The 21,355-nt window shown below is 44.4% G+C and overlaps 4 protein-coding genes across 11 annotated transcripts; 3 read left to right on the top strand and 1 right to left on the bottom strand.

Annotated features, from left to right (window-relative positions):
- The first annotated feature begins 2,721 nt into the window (after window positions 1-2,721).
- e2f7 (E2F transcription factor 7) lies at window positions 2,722-7,077 on the top strand. 2 transcript variants are annotated; one of them, XM_088366823.1, is made up of 11 exons: window positions 2,722-2,924; window positions 3,365-3,438; window positions 3,536-3,986; window positions 4,053-4,286; window positions 4,391-4,546; window positions 4,611-4,745; window positions 4,822-4,935; window positions 5,006-5,331; window positions 5,400-5,478; window positions 5,543-5,802; window positions 5,879-7,077. In XM_088366823.1, exons 2-11 carry the CDS (start codon window positions 3,379-3,381, stop codon window positions 6,029-6,031), a joined length of 1,968 nt encoding a protein of 655 aa, XP_088222949.1. In that variant the 5' UTR covers window positions 2,722-2,924; window positions 3,365-3,378; the 3' UTR covers window positions 6,032-7,077. The 2 variants fall into 2 exon arrangements, with proteins under 2 accessions (XP_088222949.1, XP_088222948.1); XM_088366822.1 differs by having other exon boundaries at window positions 4,819-4,935.
- A 137-nt stretch (window positions 7,078-7,214) lies between these two features.
- csrp2 (cysteine and glycine-rich protein 2) lies at window positions 7,215-10,504 on the top strand. Of its 5 annotated transcripts, none has more exons than XM_088367000.1 (7): window positions 7,280-7,361; window positions 7,802-7,862; window positions 8,343-8,459; window positions 8,679-8,847; window positions 9,070-9,199; window positions 9,685-9,778; window positions 10,298-10,504. In XM_088367000.1, the coding sequence occupies exons 3-7, from the start codon at window positions 8,348-8,350 to the stop codon at window positions 10,372-10,374; spliced, it is 582 nt and encodes a 193-aa protein (XP_088223126.1). In that variant the 5' UTR covers window positions 7,280-7,361; window positions 7,802-7,862; window positions 8,343-8,347; the 3' UTR covers window positions 10,375-10,504. The 5 variants fall into 5 exon arrangements, with proteins under 5 accessions (XP_088223127.1, XP_088223124.1, XP_088223126.1 ...); XM_088366999.1 differs by having other exon boundaries at window positions 7,302-7,428; XM_088367002.1 differs by having other exon boundaries at window positions 7,326-7,428; window positions 7,823-7,862.
- Window positions 10,461-18,127, bottom strand: zdhhc17 (zDHHC palmitoyltransferase 17). 3 transcript variants are annotated; one of them, XM_088366990.1, is made up of 18 exons: window positions 17,990-18,127; window positions 16,877-17,023; window positions 15,562-15,665; window positions 15,367-15,489; window positions 15,221-15,298; window positions 14,929-15,073; window positions 14,696-14,760; window positions 14,470-14,632; window positions 14,275-14,400; window positions 14,055-14,197; window positions 13,867-13,967; window positions 13,585-13,709; window positions 13,211-13,273; window positions 13,039-13,132; window positions 12,779-12,862; window positions 12,375-12,532; window positions 12,210-12,304; window positions 10,461-11,943 (listed from the first exon to the last, which is right to left on the bottom strand). In XM_088366990.1, the coding sequence occupies exons 1-18, from the start codon at window positions 18,104-18,106 to the stop codon at window positions 11,805-11,807; spliced, it is 2,070 nt and encodes a 689-aa protein (XP_088223116.1). In that variant the 5' UTR covers window positions 18,107-18,127; the 3' UTR covers window positions 10,461-11,804. The 3 variants fall into 3 exon arrangements, with proteins under 3 accessions (XP_088223116.1, XP_088223117.1, XP_088223118.1); XM_088366991.1 differs by lacking the exon at window positions 17,990-18,127 and adding an exon at window positions 17,426-17,960; XM_088366992.1 differs by lacking the exon at window positions 17,990-18,127 and adding an exon at window positions 17,426-17,960 and having other exon boundaries at window positions 16,877-16,981.
- Window positions 18,128-18,155: 28 nt separating this feature from the next.
- On the top strand, window positions 18,156-21,271 carry hcfc2 (host cell factor C2). The gene is given in 11 exon segments (XM_088366993.1): window positions 18,156-18,369; window positions 18,436-18,638; window positions 18,701-18,785; window positions 18,854-19,233; window positions 19,293-19,481; window positions 19,581-19,645; window positions 19,708-19,774; window positions 19,845-20,242; window positions 20,317-20,614; window positions 20,674-20,743; window positions 20,817-21,271. Coding segments are annotated over 10 exon segments (1,605 nt in total). The 5' UTR covers window positions 18,156-18,369; window positions 18,436-18,595; the 3' UTR covers window positions 20,827-21,271.
- Window positions 21,272-21,355: the final 84 nt, after the last annotated feature.

The following is a 21,355-nucleotide window of genomic DNA, read 5'->3' as shown; positions in this document are numbered from 1 at the left end:
CTTCGACTTACTTCCCATCAATCAAAACAGTTATCGTTAGTGACAAGCCGAATTTTGGATGTTCAACTATTTCCTACGTACACAAGCAAAACTCTTACAGCTTGCAAACGGCACGCTGTTTTATTTATTTATGTAAAACTGGGTCCTGGCCTTCAGTGGTTATTGTGTGCAGATGGCGCCGCCACTCTGCTATAAAACACAGAAGGTCATCAGTGTGTTACATTTCAAATGGCTAAATAGGACTATTACCAGCTTTGCCCATTTGCTCGCTACATTTAGGAGGAAGAGTTTGTGGAGAGAGAAAAACAGCTCAACAGAACCACATCGAGCACCATGAAACATTCCGGCCTTATCGGTATCTCAAGGTGTCCCCCAGGGTTCAACCCTAGGTCCCCTTCTTTTCTATTCCTATATCCACCTTTTTTTTTTCTTCCTGTATCTACATTATACTGCATCACACCGAGAAATGTTTCTAAAAGTCTTTCCACGCCTCTAAACAGCAAAATATTACACCTCTCAGGATGATACACTGCGGTAGCGACATCACTCTGGCCCACAGCAGAATACATTTAGATGAAACAGATTGCTAGTTCCAAATGTAGGACTTGAATTGCTATCCGTGGGTTAGTAAAATATGACGCTGAGGGATCTGATTAGGACATTTGGCAATTATTTATAGCAGGTGAAACTCTATTGGCAAGCATTTCAATCACACGCCTGCGACCTTTTTCATCAATCTTCCGTCGCAGGTGTGCCACTTCAATCCCCCCCCCCAGTGATGCTGCTGTATACGGGAGGGGGGTCCGCAGATTTGGCAGTATATCCTTCAGATTGTTCATCAGCGTGCGGCGAGACAAACGACGGCATGCAACCTCTCGTGTCAGAGGCCATCGATCACGGCAACAGAAGCCTATCTGTGCCAACTAGTATGGACATAGTCGCCAGTTTTTTTTCTTGCTATCAGCTTTCCACTACTCCATTCAGTTTACGGGAACAATATATGAACTTCATAATCCTCAGTATAAAAGCATAAGAACCATGGAAGGATAAATAGTAAATATATGAGTTGTTGCCTGTGAGCAGTTTGAAGAGAAGCAGTAATTGCAGGTAAAGAGCGCCCTCCTGTGGTCAATTTTCACCAAACAACTTCAGGGAAATGGAAAATGTTCCACAACAAAAAAAGCACAATTAATTGTAGTTAAGATTTATTATTAGTATTTGTTATTATGATTTTGGGTTCATTTATCACATGACCAAAAAACAGGGGTGTGTAGACTTTTTTTTCTCAAATTCAACTGCATACAAGGGTGGTTAGAAATTTAAAAAAGTAAATACATTTAAAATAGTGGGGGTTGTCATGTGGCGCCTAAGCGGCGTCGGTTGACTTCCCTGACAACCATGACAGGTTGCAACCTGCCCGGCTGGCTGCTGGGAACACGCAATCACAAAATCAGCCACTCCATGGGACAATAAACACCCCCACCCTAAAAAAGAGACGCTTGGAAACCACCAACAAAGTCAAAATTTAAAAAATAAAAAAAAGCTGCAATCAGCTGTGTTGCAAGGTAGTTGCTGGATAAAATAGTCTACAAATTATATACAGTTTAGCGAGTCGGCATATTTGATTACGTTTATTATTATATTATATTATTATATTATATTCATCACACTACTGATGAGGAAAAGAGCATCCTTAGCAGACTCACAGTCGGTCTCTGTGAGCTTTTAATATGCAAATTGTTTTCATGATGAAGTGAAGCCTACGTGATAAGAAGTTCACTATGTTGTGGCCTTTTAAGATGATTAGTTCAACTTGCCAAACGACTCTGGAAAATAATTCACATTGCAAATTGCATTGTTTGAGATATTTACACGTGTAAATTAATGGCCAATTTGAAATCATTTCCAATGCAAGATTATTATATATTATATATATATATTATTAATATTTCTCACTTTCCTGCACTCCAATTTAAAAGTGGTTTGCATCTAACTCGTTTTAAAGCGCTTTTGGCTGCTGATTGTGTGTATTCGAGGTTGCTGTGCAAGACTGTTTGCATAAATGCCTCTGGGCATTTTGGCGCTGCGACCCTTGCACTTTTAGCGCCATTGCACGCGCCCCAGCAGCCCATCTCCCCCTTCTTCCATCTGCCGATAATTGCAATGTAGAAACGAAAGTCCAGAAGTGCACTGTGCAAAAAAAATGTGTCAATAGTATGTTTGCAAGAGTGACGTTTTGATCACTAACACCGAGCCCACTTTCCTTGACTGTCAAGCAAAGATCGTCTCTGTTCCAGATTGCTTACTCGGAAACCATCCATCTATCAATTGTCTGAACCGCTTATCCTCACGAGGGTCGTAATATTAATACTAGAATCTAGTATTACTATTACGACCCTCGTCGTCCATAGTCCATAGTCTATCAACTAGATACTATCAATCTCTATAAGATAACTTGTAAAACTTTTTTTTTTAAATAGTTCTCTCCTGATATTGTGAGACCTCTTCGTAATTTTGCAATCTTTGAAGTAGCGCGCCTGTTGCCCCGCCAACACAACTTTCAAGAGGCGTGGTCGACGGTTCGCACCCATTGGTGCTAGCCGCGGAGTTCAGGCAATACGGGCTCTCTAATTGGCTCTTATTCCCTTACGTCACACCAAGGGCTACTCCGATTGGCCGGCCGGCACCAGATGCCGAAGAGCGCCAGAAAGCAAGCTTGAGCGGGTGATGCTGGAGTCTCCACGGGACAGAGCCCAAATTCCTCCAGCGGGACAGGTAGTTTCTCTCTTAGGGGCTGGCCGCTTCTTTTAAAGAGGGAAAATTAGCTGCGATGGCGGTTTGACGAGAGGACGCAACGACGACTTTCTTTCACAGCACCGAGTCCAAGTGGATCCCTTGACTATTGCAGCATAAACAGCGGCAAGGTGGAGAATATTTTAACTTTTGACGCCTGATTTTAGTTTGGACTTGGCGCTAATCTTACGTAACTTCCAAACGATCCTAATTATTGACATATATATTGTCTACTTTACTTTACGATCGGTATTACACTATGTTGAACTATGAAGCTATGTTATAACTAATGTGTTACATGACTTATTCATTTGAGCTACCAGTAGCGAGGCGTGTCCAAAGATGTTACAAATATGTTATCAAAATGCTAATTACTACTACATTATTGCCTTATATAAAGGAGTAACTTAAAGTACTTAGTTGCATTGGTGGTCGTTTAAGTTTGAATAAGGAAGGTCACTTCGAGTAGCTTGCAAGTAGCTTGTTAGCTTTGCGCCAAATTCAGCTGCCCTTTTTCCTAGCTTAAATGCTTTTGCCATCTACTGATATTCCTGTTTGCACTATATTGCAGATTTACCTCAAAAAATGGAAGTAGAATGTCTTGCACTTAAAGATCTTACAAGTTCAAGGAAGAGTGGACAGAAGGTAAGATACTAGTTGGGGAAGTGCGTGCTAGAAAAGTCCTAACATACAAGGAAATGGAAGAAAACGACTGACAGTTTTAAAATGGTCTCTGTTCTAGGAAAATATATTCACAGTGTGGAGGAAATCCACCCCGACAAAGTCTACAGAGCCGTGCGTGCCCGTCATGACGTGGAAATGCGGCACCCCGGATCGGGGCCAGGTCACCCCGATCAAACACCCCGCCGAGGCCGAGCCCTGGTCGCCCACGGCCAACTTGAAGATGCTGATCAATGCCGCCAGTCCCGACATCCGAAACCGCGAAATGAGGAAAGTGCTCTTTCGGCCCATCGAGAACGAATCGGAAAGCGCGGCTGTCGGCACGGATGAGAGCGGGGCGACTGAGGATCAGTTTGAAGTATTGGAAGAAGATGATGACGTGGAGAAGAAGCCAAGCAGGAAGGAGAAGAGCTTGGGTCTGCTGTGCCAAAAATTCCTAGCTCTCTACCCGGATTATCCGCCGCCTGACAAACCAATCTCCATCTCCCTGGATGAGGTGGCAACTAGTTTAGGTAAGAACCCATGGGAATTACAGTGGTGCCTTCACTTGTTACGTACAATTATTTTCCGTTATCCAGGTGTGGAGCGGCGGCGTATCTACGATATCGTCAACGTGCTGGAGTCCCTCATGATCGTGGGACGCATGGCTAAGAACAGCTACACGTGGCACGGACGTCTGCGCCTGGAGGCCACGCTGCAGGAGCTGCAGCGTCAAGGACGCCAGCAGGGCTACCAGCGGCACATGGAGCTCGCCAACCGGGAGGTCGGGCGTAGCCAGGAAGGCGATGGCGGGGAGGACGACAACGGCCAAGGTGAGAATAAAAGTGTCCTCCATACCACGAAAACGCTATTGCACAAAAATAGGCCCTAACAGATTTCTCTTCGTATTATAATTTTATCTGTATGTTGTCCGCAGCGGCTGGAAAGAGGAAAGACAAATCCCTGCGTATCATGAGCCAAAAATTCGTCATGCTCTTCCTGGTGTCCAAGACGCAAACGGTCACGCTGGAAGCAGCGGCCAAAGTTCTCATCGAGGAGAGTCAGGACTCGTCCAGTCACAGCAAGTACAAAAGTGAGCACTGATACAGCTGTGTGTGTTTTTTTTTTCTCCGTCCAACTAAACACATGTCTTCCAGCCAAGGTACGACGTCTCTATGACATCGCTAACGTGCTAACTAGCCTGGGCCTCATCAAGAAAGTGCACGTGCGAGAAGAGCGAGGCAGGAAGCCGGCTTTTCGATGGCTTGGACCGGTGGATTTTAACAATTCTGGTGCGGATCTTTACTCATCAATCCTCGAGCTGTTATGACACACCTTTGATGATTATCTGGTTATCTTTTATAACAGGCATGGGGAAAGCCAAGGTGGCACGCCACGCCTCTTTTAACCTCATCCCAACATCTGTGGCCGTGCAGCGGCAGATCCGCTCGGCACCAAGCAGCCCGCGCAGCGACGGAAACGGTGAGCGATGCTACATTAGCGCCGGGTTTTAATCAACGGCGGCGAGTTCATCGCATTTTTCCTTCGATAGATATTACGGCTCAGCCGCTGGATTATTCCAGAAAGATGGGAGCCGGCGAGGTGGTCTGTCAGCCGCAGTTCGGAAACCCGGCCACGCCCACTCTATTGATCCCCGCCCTGCATCCAGAGCGGCTCTTTACGCTCTCCTCATCCACCCCCTGCCTGGCCTACCTACCCGGCCTGTCCCAGGCCTCCGTGGTCATGCTGTACAACCAACCCGAAGGAGTCGAGTTGGTCCAGGAAGAACCGGCCGAAGGGAGGAAGAGACGGAGGGAAACCGATGAAGAAGCGGTGGTGCTTAAGAAAAGCCCTTCTGACTTACAGCGAGGAGAGGAGGTGAGGCGTTTAGCTCAAAGTGATTTTTTAAGCGTTCATTCTAGAAACTGGATTTAATTATCCTTCAGAGTGGCACGTCAGAAGCAACGGATGAGAACGTCCCCGGCACCCGGGCGTCACACTACCTCTACGTGCCAAACAATACAGGTAACGACTACCTCAATAAATTCACTCTGCAATTCAAAATGGATGACTAAAATTGATTTCCCAGGTCTGAAAAGCCTCAACTTCCTGCTCCCCTCCGGCCAAGCCCCGGCCCATCTCCCTCTGCCCTACATGCTGGTACCATCCACCGCAATCTCCCACTACCAGGGCGGCGACACCCAGGTGGGCTTCAACCTACCCACCCACTTTATGGTGGCGGCCTCGCCGTACGACCAGGCTCCGCCTCTTTCGTTGCCTTCCACGCCAGAACAGGGCGGGCGGGGCGCCTCGGGGGCGGGGCATGCTACAACCGCACCGCAAACCCTGGTAAGAAGATTTTAACATGTCAACCTTAGTATTTAGAAATAAATCAAGACACTAATGCCATGCTCTCCTTTCACAGACTCCGCACACTCCAAAGGAGAGCCCTGTGCCCGCCTCCAAATCTTTCTTCCAGACTCCAGGCACCATGGAGGGTGTCAGGGCGCCGCCCGCAGCACGAAAGCGGGGCTCGGCGCAGAGGAGACTGGACATCAGTCACCCGTCGTCTTGTTAGACATCACACTGAGCTTTAAAGCCTTACCTGTGCTATTTATAGTTCGGGGATGAAATTACATCGAAACGGCACATATCAGTTGTACGGCATTTGCAAATTTGGTTACTTTTTATGCTCAGGACAAATCCGCGTCAAATCTTTTTGAGGTGGGTGTTAATTACTCATAACGGTAATTAATTTGACATTTTCCATAGACTGTTAATGAGTTAAGCTTTTGAAAAAAATAGGAAAACTTTGTTCTAAGTGAAACAGCGCTACTCTGTGGTAGGTGTTTGCCACTACATGATTAATTTCCCCCACACAAAATCAGCTACCTTCTCCTTTAATCACACATGCATGATAATTCCTATTTATGTTTTTAGCTAATATATATTAACTACAGGGACTGTAACAGAACACTTCATTTGGAACACAAGTTATTATAAGGAGTCTGTTATTGGCTTATTTTACTTGAGATGTTACCATGACGGTAAAGTGATGAAAAAAAAGCCTGTTTACATCCGATGCTTGTGTGGCTGTGTGTGTCCTGTAACTTGACGATGCAGTCAGGTACTTGAATTTTTGTGATTTCTACCATTTGGGTATTTTGCAGAACTCTAAGAGTACAGTCAAGAGATGTTTGCCCACTGATTTGGTTTTTGGGGGGCCAAACATGGTTTGATGCATTTGTGGGACAAGTGCCTTTAAGTTTTTTTTTTTTTATGTAGAAGTATTTTCAGTTGTCCTAGCACAATTTCTCTTCCGGTTGTTCAAGGAGTTGCCACGGCAACCACTTTGCCAAACTAACGGTGCTATGTACTGACTGACCAACCCACTGTGAAACTATTCAGGACGCCACACCAAAGCGTACACGGACAAACCACTCTCATTCATATCCAGTTATTTTTGTGTACAATTAATGCTTTCGTATTGTTACATCCTTGTTTTAATGTTTTATTGCACTGTTCTTTTTAAATATGAAACCTAGTACCATCTGACTGTAGCTGCGGGCTATTGATTTTCCCCGAATGACTGTCACATACTTAAATAAAAGTAATATTTCTGTATTTTTGTGTGTTTTTCTTAGTTAAGACTATTTCAATGCCGTAACACGTTTTACTCGTAGGTTATTTCTGAGGAAATCAAAATAATAGTAATAATATCAAAAAATCCGACACTCCTTGAATGCGACGTTCAGAGCCCCCAAGCCCCGCCCATCTCTGCCATCGCTAAAAAACGAGCGCTGTGCGACGTCATCGAGATATTACGGCGAAGCACAGTCGACGCTACGTCGACCTTTGGAATTTCGTCATCTTAACATCTGCCTGCTTATTGTAAAGTCTACCAAAAGGTATTTGACTATATGTATGTTGCACACAGTTTCGATGTCAAAATGTTTGCTTCTTGAATGTTCACAGGTATGTTTTTTTTTTTTTTTAATTAATGTTTTCTCTCGTTAGTTATAATGTAACGAAATTAGTGTAAAGTTAGTTTAGTTTGCAGTTTCTGACCATAAACATGCATAAAAATCTTTTTGCTAAATGCAAAACGCCATAGACAGGCTGAGAAACTGTATTAATGTCGTGATTTTATACATCTAAATTATTTTGGATGGGCAAATATGATTTGAGATACGACCACCACTGTGGCATGAATCTGAAACTCAATTAACCCAAATGGTTTCACTCCATTAAATGCCTCATTCATACCAATCGACATTGATTAACTTTACAAAGTTGTTTAAGTGTAAACTTTTGACTCTTTCTGTTGTCTATTATGCCGTTGAGTCAGCCTGACATTGTGTTGATCCAGATGTGAGGAAGATAACAGCATCTGGCCAGATAATCGCATAGTAAGTCATGTCATCACATCAAGGTCTTCAAATGGCCTAAATGGACACATTTCCAAGCGGGCCAGGGTCTGTAATTACAGCCAGACGCAAGTGGCGAGGCATCAAGGGAGCGATTGTGATGTAATGTTTCTCGAGGGTCTGCGGTCGACTTCGCCGCGACACCCTGAGGCATTCCTCAGGGTATTAACTCGAATTTATCCTGTCCTTTAGCCCCAGGTTACGAAGATTAGATTTTTTTTTCCACCCAGAAAGAAACTCCATGCTCTCATTCGTATAGGAAATAACTGGGAAACACAAACGTGAGCAGTATGGGATTTTCCATTAAAGTCCACGGAAAGTGGAATGGCTCAAAATGCAGCTAAAACTTGCAATTCAAGGTTTTTTTGACAATTCAAAATATTAGAAACACTTGATACTAGAGTTATTCTGCTCCAATCTGTCAGTGTAGATGACAATTGTACTTTTTGTCATCTGTCACAGTCACTATGCCAAACTGGGGGGGAGGCAACAAGTGCACGGCGTGCCACGGCACGGTGTACCACGCTGAGGAGGTGCAATGCGACGGCCAGAGCTTCCACAAGAGCTGCTTTTTCTGCAGTGAGTATGAGCTAAGTGGGCCATGGACAAAAGCGACACCGGTGACATCACGCCAGGGTACAAGCGTGGACTTGTGCCAACAAGATGTCACCTCAGAACGTCTCACAAAGACGACTTGGTGCAAATGATGACTGATAGGAACTTTTTGTCCTTGACTTCATTCTTTTTTTTTTCCTCGGTGGAATAATCGATTATAAAAACACATGTGTGTGTTCTCAGTGGTGTGCAGGAAAGGCTTAGACAGCACCACAGTGGCCATCCACGACCAGGAACTCTACTGCAGCTCATGCTACGGGAAGAAGTACGGTCCAAAAGGCTACGGCTACGGCCAAGGGGCCGGCACGCTTAACATGGACCGAGGGGAGCGACTGGGAATCAAACCTGAGCAGTAAGCGTCGCCATCCCAATTTCTTACAGCTTCCTAAATTTGTTTCACAGCAAAAATATGAAAAATGGGCAAAACAAACTGTATTATTCCGAAAGCTTTTTGATTATGTAACCAACTACAATGAAGTTCATTCAGAAGGGCTCGCCGTCACCCTCCAGCGAGCACAGCTCCAGGGCCTCCATGACATTCATTGTCTATTGTCTGCCCGGCTTCTCTCGATAGGTTGCCGTGTCACAAGCCCACCACCAACCCTAACCCGTCCAAATTCGCCCAGAAGTTTGCCGGATCGGAAAAATGCGCTCGCTGTGGTGACTCGGTGTACGCCGCCGAGAAGATTATGGGTGCGGGTAAGGTGAGTGTCTTAAACTTTACAAAGTAACACCAATTCAATAAATGTCACATCCAAAAATGCAAGACAGTGTAAATAAGTAAAACAGCAAACTCACCAAGCTTTTCTTGAGCAGTGAAGATTCCAAACGAGGAAGATATATCCACTTGAAAGCATAAAACTTTGAAAAACTCCATCCATTTTTCGCATAAACATGCTCCAGGAATGATAAATGGACATATGCGCTCTAAAAAAAAACATTTACATGGTTACAAACAAGAGCTCCTTGTTACTTCATCCATGTTTGTAATCAGTTCAGGTGTGAGGTGTATTGTGCACTTCCTGGATGGGAACCAATTAGATTCCAGCATTGATAATACAAACAAAAATGACTGTTTAAAACTATAGAATTGCAAATTGCACTTTTTTTTTAAATTTAAATTATTTTAATATATATATATTTTTTTTCTGGTTGCCAAATTCAACTTAATTCATCTTTGTGCCCACAGACATGGCACAAGAATTGCTTCCGCTGTGCCAAGTGCGGCAAGAGCTTGGAGTCTACCACCCAAACGGAAAACGAAGGGGAGATCTACTGCAAAGGTAACATCAAACTAACTAAAATATTAAATTATAGCAGAAATGGCTAATTTGTTTCTTGGTTATTGACAACTAGCTCTTGATGCATATTTTGGCTTTTGAGAAAAATAAGACAACAAACATGACACATGGGAGAAAACAACACAAGGTCACTGGACCTTGAAATTGAATTTTTCTAGAACGGGTAGACATAAATCAAATGATGCAGTCACATGCAGCATTTTGTTTTTCTCATTATCTCCATGTCAACCCAACAAACAGTCCGACCTTTGACTTAGTAAGCTACAGCAAAATATTTTGGAGCGTCAGTGTGTTCCTCACACACTCGCAGTTTGAACATCTCACTGACACCAAAGTGAGATAAAAAAAACAGGCCAAAAAGGACACACAGTAAATTTCCATCAACTTTTCCCGGAGAATTATTTCTTAAAATTAAATTAAAGTTTGAACGCAAGAGCTGCTTGTCAGAAATTAAATTAGATCATACTTACCTGATTAATGTCTCATTATTGGTCTCCACAGCTTGCTATGCGAAGAACTTTGGCCCGAAAGGATTCGGCTACGGCCAAGGAGCCGGCGCCCTGGTCCACGCCGAGTGACATCGTCGCCATTCCTCGCCGATTTTTTTTTTTTTGGTTTGAATCTGTCTCAAATAAAACAATACACCCCCCCCAAACACAAAAAGTTCACATTTGCCTGTCTTTTATTATTAAAGCCATTAAAACTCAACCATGCCCGTATGTTTTACATCTGAAGCGGAGTTAAAGTGATGTGGGCCGAAAGAGAGGCACTGGAAATGATATCGTCCGATTTTTCTGCGTGTATATATATATTTATATATACTGTACATCCCCAGAACACAAATGACTTTTTTGTCGGAAGAACTCGTGAAACCGGGTTTGCTTTTTGTGTATTGATGGGCGAAAAAACACCAGGCCCGTCTTGCATGATCACATTTCTGCTTTTAGAAAAAGAAAAAAAAAATTGTCTATTGTCTTTGCTTTACAATTTGTACATCCAGTGGTATAACAAATGACATTTAAAAATAATACCAAAAAAAATGGATGAGTACAATCCACAAGTATGGAATATAATACACAGTGGGGAGGAGGGGGGGGTCACTAGACACTGGATTTGAGGGCTAATAAAACAAATGTAACAGAATGCACTTGCCGATACATAACATCGAATATATACAGTGGCTTGGGGGCGGGGCATCATACATGCAAATGTGCGACACCAGTGTTGGACATCACTAAAAGCTACAGTCACTTCTTCATGTCCTTGTCATTTCGGCCCTCTCAAATTGAATTTTAAAAAAACTACAGAAAGAAAAAATGGAGTTCCAGATTATTTATGTACACATTCTTTACAATCTCCGCTTCACATAGGGGAAAGATAAACAATAGTGGGAGGGGGGAGGAGAAAAAAGGTGCTGCTAGGCCCTTTTGTTCAGTAAAAAAAAATAAAATAAATCAGTGCAAGTTTGTAGGCAGACGAAACAAACAACAAAAAAAGATTTTACAGCTTTTTGATACAAACACATGGAATGAAACTTCCTATAATTCAGAATAAATACTATCCAACAGCTACAGGTATATTCTTAATAATAATAAAAAAAATCCTCAACTGAAAAAAAAAATCTGAAATGACAGGAGCATCTCGTTGATAAATACGTTTTAAATAAATACCTGCAACTTTTTTTATGTTCCGATATTTGCCGGTCCGGAAACGCTGATAAAAAGACATTCCCTTATCTGTAAATAAAAGAACATAAATAGAGTGAAGAGGGGATACTGCAACGGCATCTCTACTCGTACCAGAGGTGCTTTTGATTTTTGTGATTTTTGTTGTCCATCTCCCTCTAATAGTGGTGACAAGATGGAAGGGGGGAGGGGGGGGTTGCCCTTAAACAGCATGCTAATCCCGTCGTCCGGTGTTTTTGCGATGTGATCCAAAGGAGTGTCGATTTCTCCCGGAAAACGAAGACTCCCGCCTCCCCTTTCTGTTTTCGCACTTTTTTTTTTTTTTACACCAGCTGGTAGCCAGAACCTGACGTCTGGTCGTAGTCTATTGTGTACTGCGTGGTCCAGTCCACCGCCACGGGCCGGATCAGGCCGCAGCAGCGGACCTCGAAGAAGTCGATGAGGTTTCGGACGCAACCGTGACTGCAAAACAGATGAACGCAAAAAGTATGAATTTTGATTTAATTGTGACTGAAAAAATACAAAATGCAATTTTTGACTGCGACCATGACGTGGTTTGCTTAAAAAGTGGATGAACGTGGACTTGGGGCAACCGCAGTCGAGTCACATGGTCGAATCAATCGTCGTCTCTCGCAGGTTATAATTGAACCACTTCGAAAATTACAAGGAGTGACAAACCGCAGCAGCTGTGTGAGACCAAACGTATGGTGGAAAGATCAAATCCTTACTTGAAGGGGCTTTCGATGGACGTGGCTGTGACTTTAAAGTGCTTGTACCTCCGAGCGTTCATCCTCTCATTGGTGGTGATTCCTAGAGCGGCAATCTGGTGGAGAGAAATGGCAACGTCAGCGAGTTGTATTTCTGCTAGCAAAATATAGTGAGGCGTCCAGGACCTGGTAGAGTTGACACATGATGAGCACGGCCACCCACATAAAGTGGAAGATGCTGTTGAGGAACATCCAGAACATCCACGGCGAGCAGGCGGCGATTTGGGTCAGGTAGAGCCAGAAGCCGTCTTTGGCGTAAGAGGTGGCGCAGTGGATCCTCCAGTCTGCAATGGAAAAGAGTACGACATGCTACGCTAGCTAATGCTATTAATTGTCCTCATGTCAGAGTGGTTTATTTATGTTGAATAATTTCACAAAAATATGCTTGGCCATTACAAACCATTTTAGGGGAAACCACTATAGTACGGTGTTCCGCAGGGTTCAATTTTAGGGCCCCTGCTCTTTTAAATTTGAAATGAATCGTCACTTTGAGTGGAGCTTTGTCTCAACAAGCAGGTGGAAGCACTCACAAGCGATGCAGCCGTAAATCATCCAGCAAATCATGCACAGCAGGAAGAACAGGTAACCCATGAAGTAGCGGTGGTTCCCGCTTCCTGTGGACAGAAAAAACAAACGTGACTTCCTGCTTTTGTTTGGAGAAAAAAAGAGATTAAGGTGAAACAACAATGGTGACTGTGGCTGAGAAAAAAAGAAGTGGTCATCTTCCTTTCCTACTTCGAAAAATTCCAGCCTGTTTTGTCGCTCTAAAAGCTTACGATCCACGACGTACCTACGCAGTTGCCCACCCAGGGGCAGTGGTGGTCGAACTTGGCGATGCAGCGGTTGCACACGGCGCAGTGTTTGGATCTGATAGGCTTCCGTATCTGCACAGGGAGAAAGTGACAATAGTCAAATTTGTCCTGAAATATGAAAGAAAAAAAAAAAAAGTGATCCGGGCTTACTAAGCATGTGCTGCAGAAGATGCTGAGATCCAAGCTGCCCGTCTCTGCCAGCTCCACAATAGTCTAGAGGAGTAAAGCAGATCGGAAACAACTCAAAGATCAACTCGAGTGATTCCGACTCAAAAAAAAACGACAAGGAATAAAAATCCTAGACAAAGATTAAAAATCTGGACATGTTTGGGTAGAAGGGGTTCCTCCACAGGGAAGGGAAAAGCTTTGAAGCTCTCAACAATGTAGGATATTTTTAGCACGTTCATCAATCACTGGATGGGGGGGGATCGGGGCCCCTTTCGGTGTTCTTTATAGTCCGATAATGAGGAAGAAGACACCATGTTGCATTTTTTTTTTCCTTCCAACCCTAATTGGAATGCGACCTTTTTCTTCTGCTCCTCGGAGGCTTTGATGATCCCCGGGTCTGATTTCCACGATTTGCCGAAGTTGTAGAAGAGAGCCAGGGTGTTAATGAGGAAGGGCACGTGGACAGTGGCGAAGGGGAGATGTGTCGGGGCGAGGTTAAGAAACACAGCAAAGACATCCGTGCTCGCTCTCCCTATTAGTTTAGCGATGATGCATATGATTCAATGTCCTCGTCTGCTTCAATTAGCAGCATCTAGCAACCCAGAAAAGTAGCTAACGAGCTAACGTCAAAAGGATATCATTCCAGAACCAGTAGAACCAGGTTGTATACATCCAAAACTTGGTGGCCAGGTAGATCCCCAGAGGGAGAGCGCTGTGCATGGAGTGGTCAAAGAAAACCCTGGGGAAAAAAAAAAAAAAGATATATTTAAACACATTCACTGCCATTGACGGAATCTTTCGACATGAATTATGATGCATGACTTACTTGGAGAGGAACTGCACGGCCACCCAGACGCCCACGTACATGAGGCCCTTGATAATCCAAGAGTCGATGTCCAGGTTGGCGATGAAGCCCACGAGCCAGATGACCAGGAAAGGCGTTCCTAACATCACCTTCTGTCTCACCTCCTGCAGACAGACGACAAATGTTTCCTAATCTACTTAAAGCATGGAAGAACAGAAGTAATCTTCAAACATCCGCCCACCTTGTCCATCTTGAGTCTCTTCAAGTAGGACGGGCTGTCGTAGCCTTTAGCTTGCCGCGCTTCCTGCAGGTGGTTGATCATCCACACGTTCTTCCTTTGCTTAGCGAGATCAAGCGGCGTTTCCCCCTTCAAAACAAAACACAGGATACAACGTGAGAGCGAGAAAGCCGATTTGCACGGACTCCATTGTAGTACCTTGATGTTCTGCGCGTCAACGTTAGCGTTAGCGTCTAGCAGCAGGCTAATGACGGTGGTGTTGCCGGCCAGCACGGCCCAGTGCAGCGCCGTGTTCTTGTGGTACTTGTCGCCCAGGTTCACGGACACGTTGAAGGTGAGCAGCAGCCGGGTGGGGTCGACGCTGTAGCCGGAAAGTCGGCAATTTAGCATCATCGTTATCAGCGTGGCGTGTGCGTTTACGCACCTGTGCGTCCTGTACGCTGCCCACATGAGGGGGGTCATGCCATTCTGGTCCATCATGTCGACATCCTGTCATGCACGAAACACAAGAGAAATATGTTGAGTATGCAAACTGGATGAGGGAATGGAAAATGATTGCAATGGCTCCCTCAGGTGGACAAGAGTGGTACAACACGCATTCAAAATCCCATTCTATATGTCTTGGAAATAAACATGAAAGTATTCAGCACATCTGACCTGCCCTTTGGCGATAAGGTAGGCAACAATGGAAGTATGGCCAAACTGGGCGGCCAAGTGGACGCAACTGCAACCCTCGCCGTCCACCAAGGACGGGTCGGCGCCGTATTTCATCAGCTGCACCACCATGGAGAGGTGGCCTTGCCTGACAGAAAAGAAGAAAGTCACAGAAATGATAAGGAGGAAAATATTGTTTTCCCCTTGCTGCAGTCAAAGAAAAAGACCATGGCGGGGGGGTTAAAGGTCAATGCAAGGTGGAGGACAGGCTATTAATAATGAAAACAGAAGGTACCTGGTGGCCCAGTGCAGTGGGGTGGAGTTGAGGTCTCCACCAAGCTGGTCCACTATGGCCCCCTTTGATATATAGTACCTGCCGTAACGTATTGTTAGCACCTATGTCGTTACAGGAAACAACAGCAGAAGAAGAGGGGGACTCACTTGACCAAGTCTACCCTGTTGTTAATGGCTGCCCAGTGGAGGAGCGTCACATTTTCTTTGTCCGGCTGCCGGACGTCAAATCCGGCCTCCACCAGCTCCCTGCATCGCTCGAAGATGCCGTATCTGCGAAGGAGAGGTCGGGTTGAACGGCTAGATGAATTCTGAACGTGAGCCAAAAGTTTTATTCGTGCTCACTGCGTGGCTTTAACGATGTCCCATGTGCTGTAGTCGTCCACGTGGTTCTTGCGGCTGACGTTCTCGCTGTAGCCGTGGTTGAAGTGGCTCTGAGGCTTGATTTCCTAAAGAGAAACCAAGGTCAGGTTTTTAGTGGTGCGTTCCAGGCAAGAAGGCAATGGGACATTTAAGGTTTAAGAATGTTTTTTTTTGATAAACCTCGAAGAACAGAGAAAGAGGACAACGCCAGCTAATCTCATCCTGGAGTGGAAGATCTAAAGTGTCACATGTGCTACGCAGCATCTGTGCTCACATTCAATTAGCTTCCACGGTAACACGGAATAACCGGCAATTAGCCTCGATGGCCGTGTGCTTCTCACAACACGCTCTCGATGCAGCTATTTAGCCATAAACAACAAATATAATGTGCCATCTTATTAATGTTAGTTAACAGGTGGCATCATATAGATTTTTTTTGTGCTTTTATCAGTATTATTATGTGAGGTGTGCTCCACGATCTTTTTTATTTTCTGCTTAAAAAAACAGGGTTGATTGATTGATGAACCAATGCTAAGTCATTGCAACTATTTCAATAGACTCATTGATTACCATTACTAATTGGTGCGTTAACATGTTTGGAATTAACTGCAGCTACGTAATAAGCTCACAACAATTAGGAACCTAGCCGATTAAATACACAATGACTAAGCCTTTTATTTCTTGAAAATCTGTTTTAGAAATTAAAATGAGCAGCATCTAGCATAATGAGACATTGATGAACACTCATTGCCATGGGAATGATGCGTTTAAGTGCAAGTAGGTTATTCGACAGCTTCTAAACAATATATAATTGTAATAATTCAATGTCAGCAACACTTTTTGTGATATATGGTGGCCTTAAAGATATTTACTACACATTTATACCAGCTAGCCTTGTCAATGTAGCTCCCGAGCTACATGACGCTCGACTGAGAATGGTCATTTTTTCGGAACGCCTAAGGACACTTAAACGCACCGCTTTGAATGCACGATAGCGGCCGTGCAATTGCCAAATCGAGGATAACAAACACTTTTGAAAATATTGCGGACATCGACTGGATGTGTGTGCACTAGCAATGCAGCAGAAGGTGTGTATGTGGAGGGGAGGGGGGGTGTACCGTTAGCGCATTTAGCATCGTTAGCATCCTGACATCCCCCCCACTAGTGTAATGCAGGGGGCATTGGCTCTTGCGGGGGGGAGGAACAACGACATGCAAACATCCACACTAATCCCCAAAATTTGGCTAAAAGACTGTTTATGTATACGCGCTTGAACGACAACTTGTGCAAAATGTACCTCTGGATGGAGAATAGGGACGCAGCCAGCTTCTTTCTCATACTCCTCCATGACATCGGCCATCTTGGTGGTGATGCCCGCAGTGCATTGTGGGAAAGGGGGAGGCTGTGAAGAGGGGAACACCAGGGGGTTGCGAGGAGGGCGGAACTGTCAAAAATAAAATTGTTTCATTTGTGTCATTTAAATTCACTATTGGGTGTTATTTAACAACTTATGTAATTACCATATACTGTATAAATACCTTATTGATGTTGTCAATATTGTAGCAAAACCATGCTATTATATGTTATAGCGTATGTTATTATAATATTGCCATCAGAAATAATAAATAAATAAAATCGCACAGTGACCGGATGACTTTCTTAGTGAACCGGAAGCTAAAACGAGAACGCTGAATTAAATTACACACAAACAAAGAAAAATAAAAGATAAAATAAAATATTTACTAGAGTCAATTTTCCCCATTGCTGTCTTTTATTCAAAAGTCTATTAAATTCTAAACATCTTTTGATACTTCTGTTTTAATTTGAAGTTCTTAGGGCACACTACCGGTTGGTTGCCTCCACCGCTTTGAAACATCAACAGCGCCAAAGTTGAGCCTCTCCAAAGAGGAAAATGTCAACAGAAGAACCGCGATGGCGAAAAGTCCATTCATTCACAGGTGTAATTCCTCGCTCCAGACACGGACACCGGGCAGTAGCCATCCGGGAGCTGATCGTAGTTTTTGGGGGTGGAAACGAAGGCATAGCTGAGGACCTCCATGTTTACAACACTGGTATGCTAACATTAGCTTAGCGGACAATGTTTTTAGCTTTAGCCTTTGCGACAAGTGTCACAAACTTCAAACCATTGACTTTAGATTTTTTTTTTTTTAGTTCAAGACTAGTCTGCGTTATTTAGACTTAATATTTAATTGATATTCGTGGATTATTAGTTTATGATCAGATCTAGACGAACGAAGTATAAATGTTTTTTTTAAACTGTATTCTAAGTGGCTTTTTTTATCTTGACTCTTTGGAGTATTTGTTTTTATAAATATTATTTACATGTTAGACATGTCATATGAAACAGGGCAAATGTAACGTAATGTATTTGTTGTTACGCAATACTTACATTTCTTCTAGTCTCCAAGCAATGGTTTCTGCCTGCGGTGAGAGGAGACATCCCCCCAGGCTGTGCTGCCCACGGCTTAGTCTGCGAGGGCACCCGCATCCTCGTCTTTGGCGGCATGGTGGAGTACGGCAAATACTCCAATAATCTCTATGAACTTCAGGTAACGTTTGTCTATTTTGCAGTCATCATATTGAATCTTATGCATATTTAATAACCCAGGCTGGTCGGTGGCTTTGGAAGAAGCTGAAGCCCCGAGCGCCCAGGAATGGCCTGCCTCCGTGCCCACGTATCGGGCACAGTTTCACTCTTGTGGGTAGCAAGTGCTACGTGTTTGGGGGTCTCGCCAATGTCAGCGAGGACCCCAACGGCAACATCCCGCGGTATGTTGAAGGACGGCCAATGCTAAATATCTGACATCCAAAGTGAGCTGGGCTTTGCTATGGCAGATACTTGGATGACCTTTACGAGTTGGAGCTGCAGTCTGTATCCGGGGCGAGATGCTGGAGCATCCTGGAGACAAAAGGGGGCGGTCCTTCAGCACGGGAGTCGCACACGGCAGTCGCCTACTCCGGCCTCGGCTCTCCGAAGCTCTTCATCTTCGGAGGGATGCAAGGCTGTAGATTAGATGACCTCTGGCAGCTTGACCTCAGTAGGACACTGATACTACTTCCATGTATGTAGTACGCAGGTGATACCTTGTCTCTTCCTCAGACACAATGGCGTGGTCATTGCTTGAAACGAGGGGTTCGGCGCCACTACCCAGGAGCCTTCACTCTGCCAATGTGATTGGAAACAGGTAAGAGCTTCAGCTCCAATTAATGGCTTATTTTGCTACGAGACATATTTGAATGTTCTTACCTGTAGAATGTTCGTATTTGGCGGATGGATTCCAGTTCCCGAGTCGGAGAATCACAACGCAGCAGGAATTAAATGGATTTGCACCAACTCCCTGAGTGTGCTTCATTTTGGTCAGTATTTTTGCTCATCTGCTCTCGGAGCAGATGCTAAAGCTTCTCTCGTAGACACCATGAGCTGGCAGAACCTGGGCCCCGAGTACGACGACATCAGCTCTCAACTGCAGAGCCGTAACGTTCAGAGCGACGATGACATCAGCCGGCCCAAAGCTCGAGCCGGCCACTGTGCCGCCGTCGTCGGATCCAGGCTCTACATTTGGAGCGGCAGGGATGGGTACCATAAGAACTTCTACCAAGTTTGCTGCAAGGACCTTTGGTACCTGGAGACAGGTGAGAAGCAGATCATTTCAAGTCATACCTTTGACGGCATTGAATTTTTGGTATTTCAGATCGACCCGCCCCGGCCGATGCCGTGATGCTCATCAAATCCACCGTCAGCATGCTTCACGTGGCGTGGCGCCCCCTATCTGGAGCAGACTGCTACATCCTTCAGATTCAGCCCACGTGCCCCACGGCGGACCATCCTCAAGTCAAACAGGTTGACTCGGCTTCAACAGAAGGAGACGGCAAAGATAAAGGTAAGCAAAAACAAAACGTTGGTAATGAAAATAATCTCCTGGCGAGGTATTTAGCTTTTTGTAGCATTTAGAAATTTCCCTTTGTGGATTGTACCTTAGATTTCCAGTCCTCCCACGGTGCCAGTGAATGCAACACTGAAGAAGAAGGGAACACGTCGGCACAGGTGTGAGATGCTCCTCTAGCACAAAAAAAAAAACATCGGTTAATATCTTTGCCATCTTCTAGGATGGTTCCAAGCGGCATGACAATCAGACAAAACCATCCCAAGATGATTCGTCAGGATCTCAACAGGGTAAATTTCATGCTCCTAAAAGTGAGGAACCCAAATGATTCACTATTGTCTCTTTGCCCATCCAATATAGCTGAGAAGACAACAGATCAGAATGAAGAGGGAGCCACGTGGTTTGATGTCGGGGTGTTCAGAACTCTCTTCTCTGAGGTCCGCCATTATTATCTGCCTGCTGACAACAACCAAGCGACTGCAACCCTCAGCGGCCGGCCTGCCGTCACTAAAGAGGTAAAATAAAATAAAATAAAAACAAAACAGGCTGCTGATGGTTGTTGGTCTGCTCAGAAGAAGCTGCCGTCTCCTCAAGACTATCAGGACAGAGAGAAGCAAGAGCTGGAGCCGGGTCAGAGTTACCGCTTCAGAGTGGCGGGCCTCAATTGCTTCAGCCAAGGAGACTTCAGCCCCGTCAGCGAGTTCAAGACTTGCCAACCCGGTTTCCCTGGAGCGCCATCTGCAGTCAGGATAACAAAGGCAATGCATTTCCAAAAAAAAAGTCCCACCAAAGTGATAATTAAAGAAAATTACATTTTGGTATTTCAACACAGGCGAATGATTTAGTCCACATTACATGGGAAGCTCCTCCATCTCCATCAGGCCGGATTCTGGAATATTCCATGTACATGGCGGTGAAGAAAAGCCGCTCGTCCAGCTCGGAAGGACCGGGCCAAATGGCGTTCATCCGAATCTACCGCGGCGTCAAGATGTTCTGCACCATCGGTTCCAACCAACTGGTCAACGCGCATCTGGACTGCTCCGCCGCCAACCGGCCGGCGCTGGTTTTCCGCATCGCCGCCAAGAACGAGCAAGGCTACGGCCCGGCCACGCAGATCCGCTGGATTCAAGGTCAGGAGGAAAAGCGGCCGTCAATCGTGTCAACTTGAATCCGATTGTGTTCTTTTCAGATGCGTTTAAACTGCGAGCTGGATCCAAGTCGGACGGCGGCGCTGAGGATGACTTGGACGCGGCCGACAGGTGAACAAACAAAGCACACATATACCTTTTTATTTTTATTTTGTTTTTTTAAAAGTCTGTCTCTCTTTTACAGCTCCAGTTGAAACTGAACGACGAACAAGACCTGGCAATCATTATTTTGTGTATAAAATTGAAGGTTGTAGTTTTGGTAATTTATGTATTTAAATACCCTGTTGATATATTTTTAAAAAGAAGACTCTAATTCATAGCTTCAATCAAATGTTTTTTTGTAACATAGACTAATAAGCGATATTTTATTTTTTTATTATTAATCCAATCCAAGGACCAAGAGTTGTTTTTACAGCTGGCTTAGTGATTTTTTTTTTCCCCACTTTGTATCATGTTTTGTAATAAATCTGTTTACAATAATTCCCTGTAAATTTGGAGACTTGCTGTTGTGCAAATTATGTTTCAGCAGTCGAGTTTTTTTCCATTAAACCTCTTTTGGTGTTTACATTTTATTTATGGTCATTGCATCATTTTTGTTTTATGAGGGAATAAAGTTACGATTGTCAAGTAATTGCACAACTCTGGAATCAATGCGTCGTTATTTTTTATTGATTTTTTTATCAACGTATTCACTGACTTGCAAGCAACGATAAAACCGCTTGA

This window comes from Syngnathus floridae, chromosome 22, assembly GCF_059516105.1.
Source record: "Syngnathus floridae isolate MCC-2025c chromosome 22, RoL_Sflo_1.0, whole genome shotgun sequence".
Lineage (NCBI taxonomy): Eukaryota > Metazoa > Chordata > Actinopteri > Syngnathiformes > Syngnathidae > Syngnathus > Syngnathus floridae.
This window is presented reverse-complemented; position numbering and strand designations above follow the sequence as displayed.

Bases quoted from the DNA above. Each gene is read 5' to 3' on its own strand.
- e2f7 (XM_088366822.1), top strand. From the start codon at position 3,379: ATGGAAGTAGAATGTCTTGCACTTAAAGATCTTACAAGTTCAAGGAAG. The intron at 3,439-3,535 runs GTAAGATACTAG...TCTCTGTTCTAG, and splicing joins CAAGGAAGAGTGGACAGAAG to GAAAATATATTCACAGTGTG. The intron at 4,746-4,818 runs GTGCGGATCTTT...TATCTTTTATAA, and splicing joins GGTGGATTTTAACAATTCTG to CAGGCATGGGGAAAGCCAAG.
- csrp2 (XM_088366998.1), top strand. The intron at 8,460-8,678 runs GTGAGTATGAGC...GTGTGTTCTCAG, and splicing joins CAAGAGCTGCTTTTTCTGCA to TGGTGTGCAGGAAAGGCTTA. The intron at 9,200-9,684 runs GTGAGTGTCTTA...TTGTGCCCACAG, and splicing joins AGATTATGGGTGCGGGTAAG to ACATGGCACAAGAATTGCTT.
- zdhhc17 (XM_088366990.1), bottom strand. From the start codon at position 18,106: ATGCCGCCAAAGACGAGGATGCGGGTGCCCTCGCAGACTAAGCCGTGG. The intron at 15,666-16,876 runs GTACATTTTGCA...GTTTCTCTTTAG, and splicing joins TCCCTATTCTCCATCCAGAG to GAAATCAAGCCTCAGAGCCA. The intron at 12,533-12,778 runs GTGAGTGCTTCC...TTTCCATTGCAG, and splicing joins GATTTACGGCTGCATCGCTT to ACTGGAGGATCCACTGCGCC.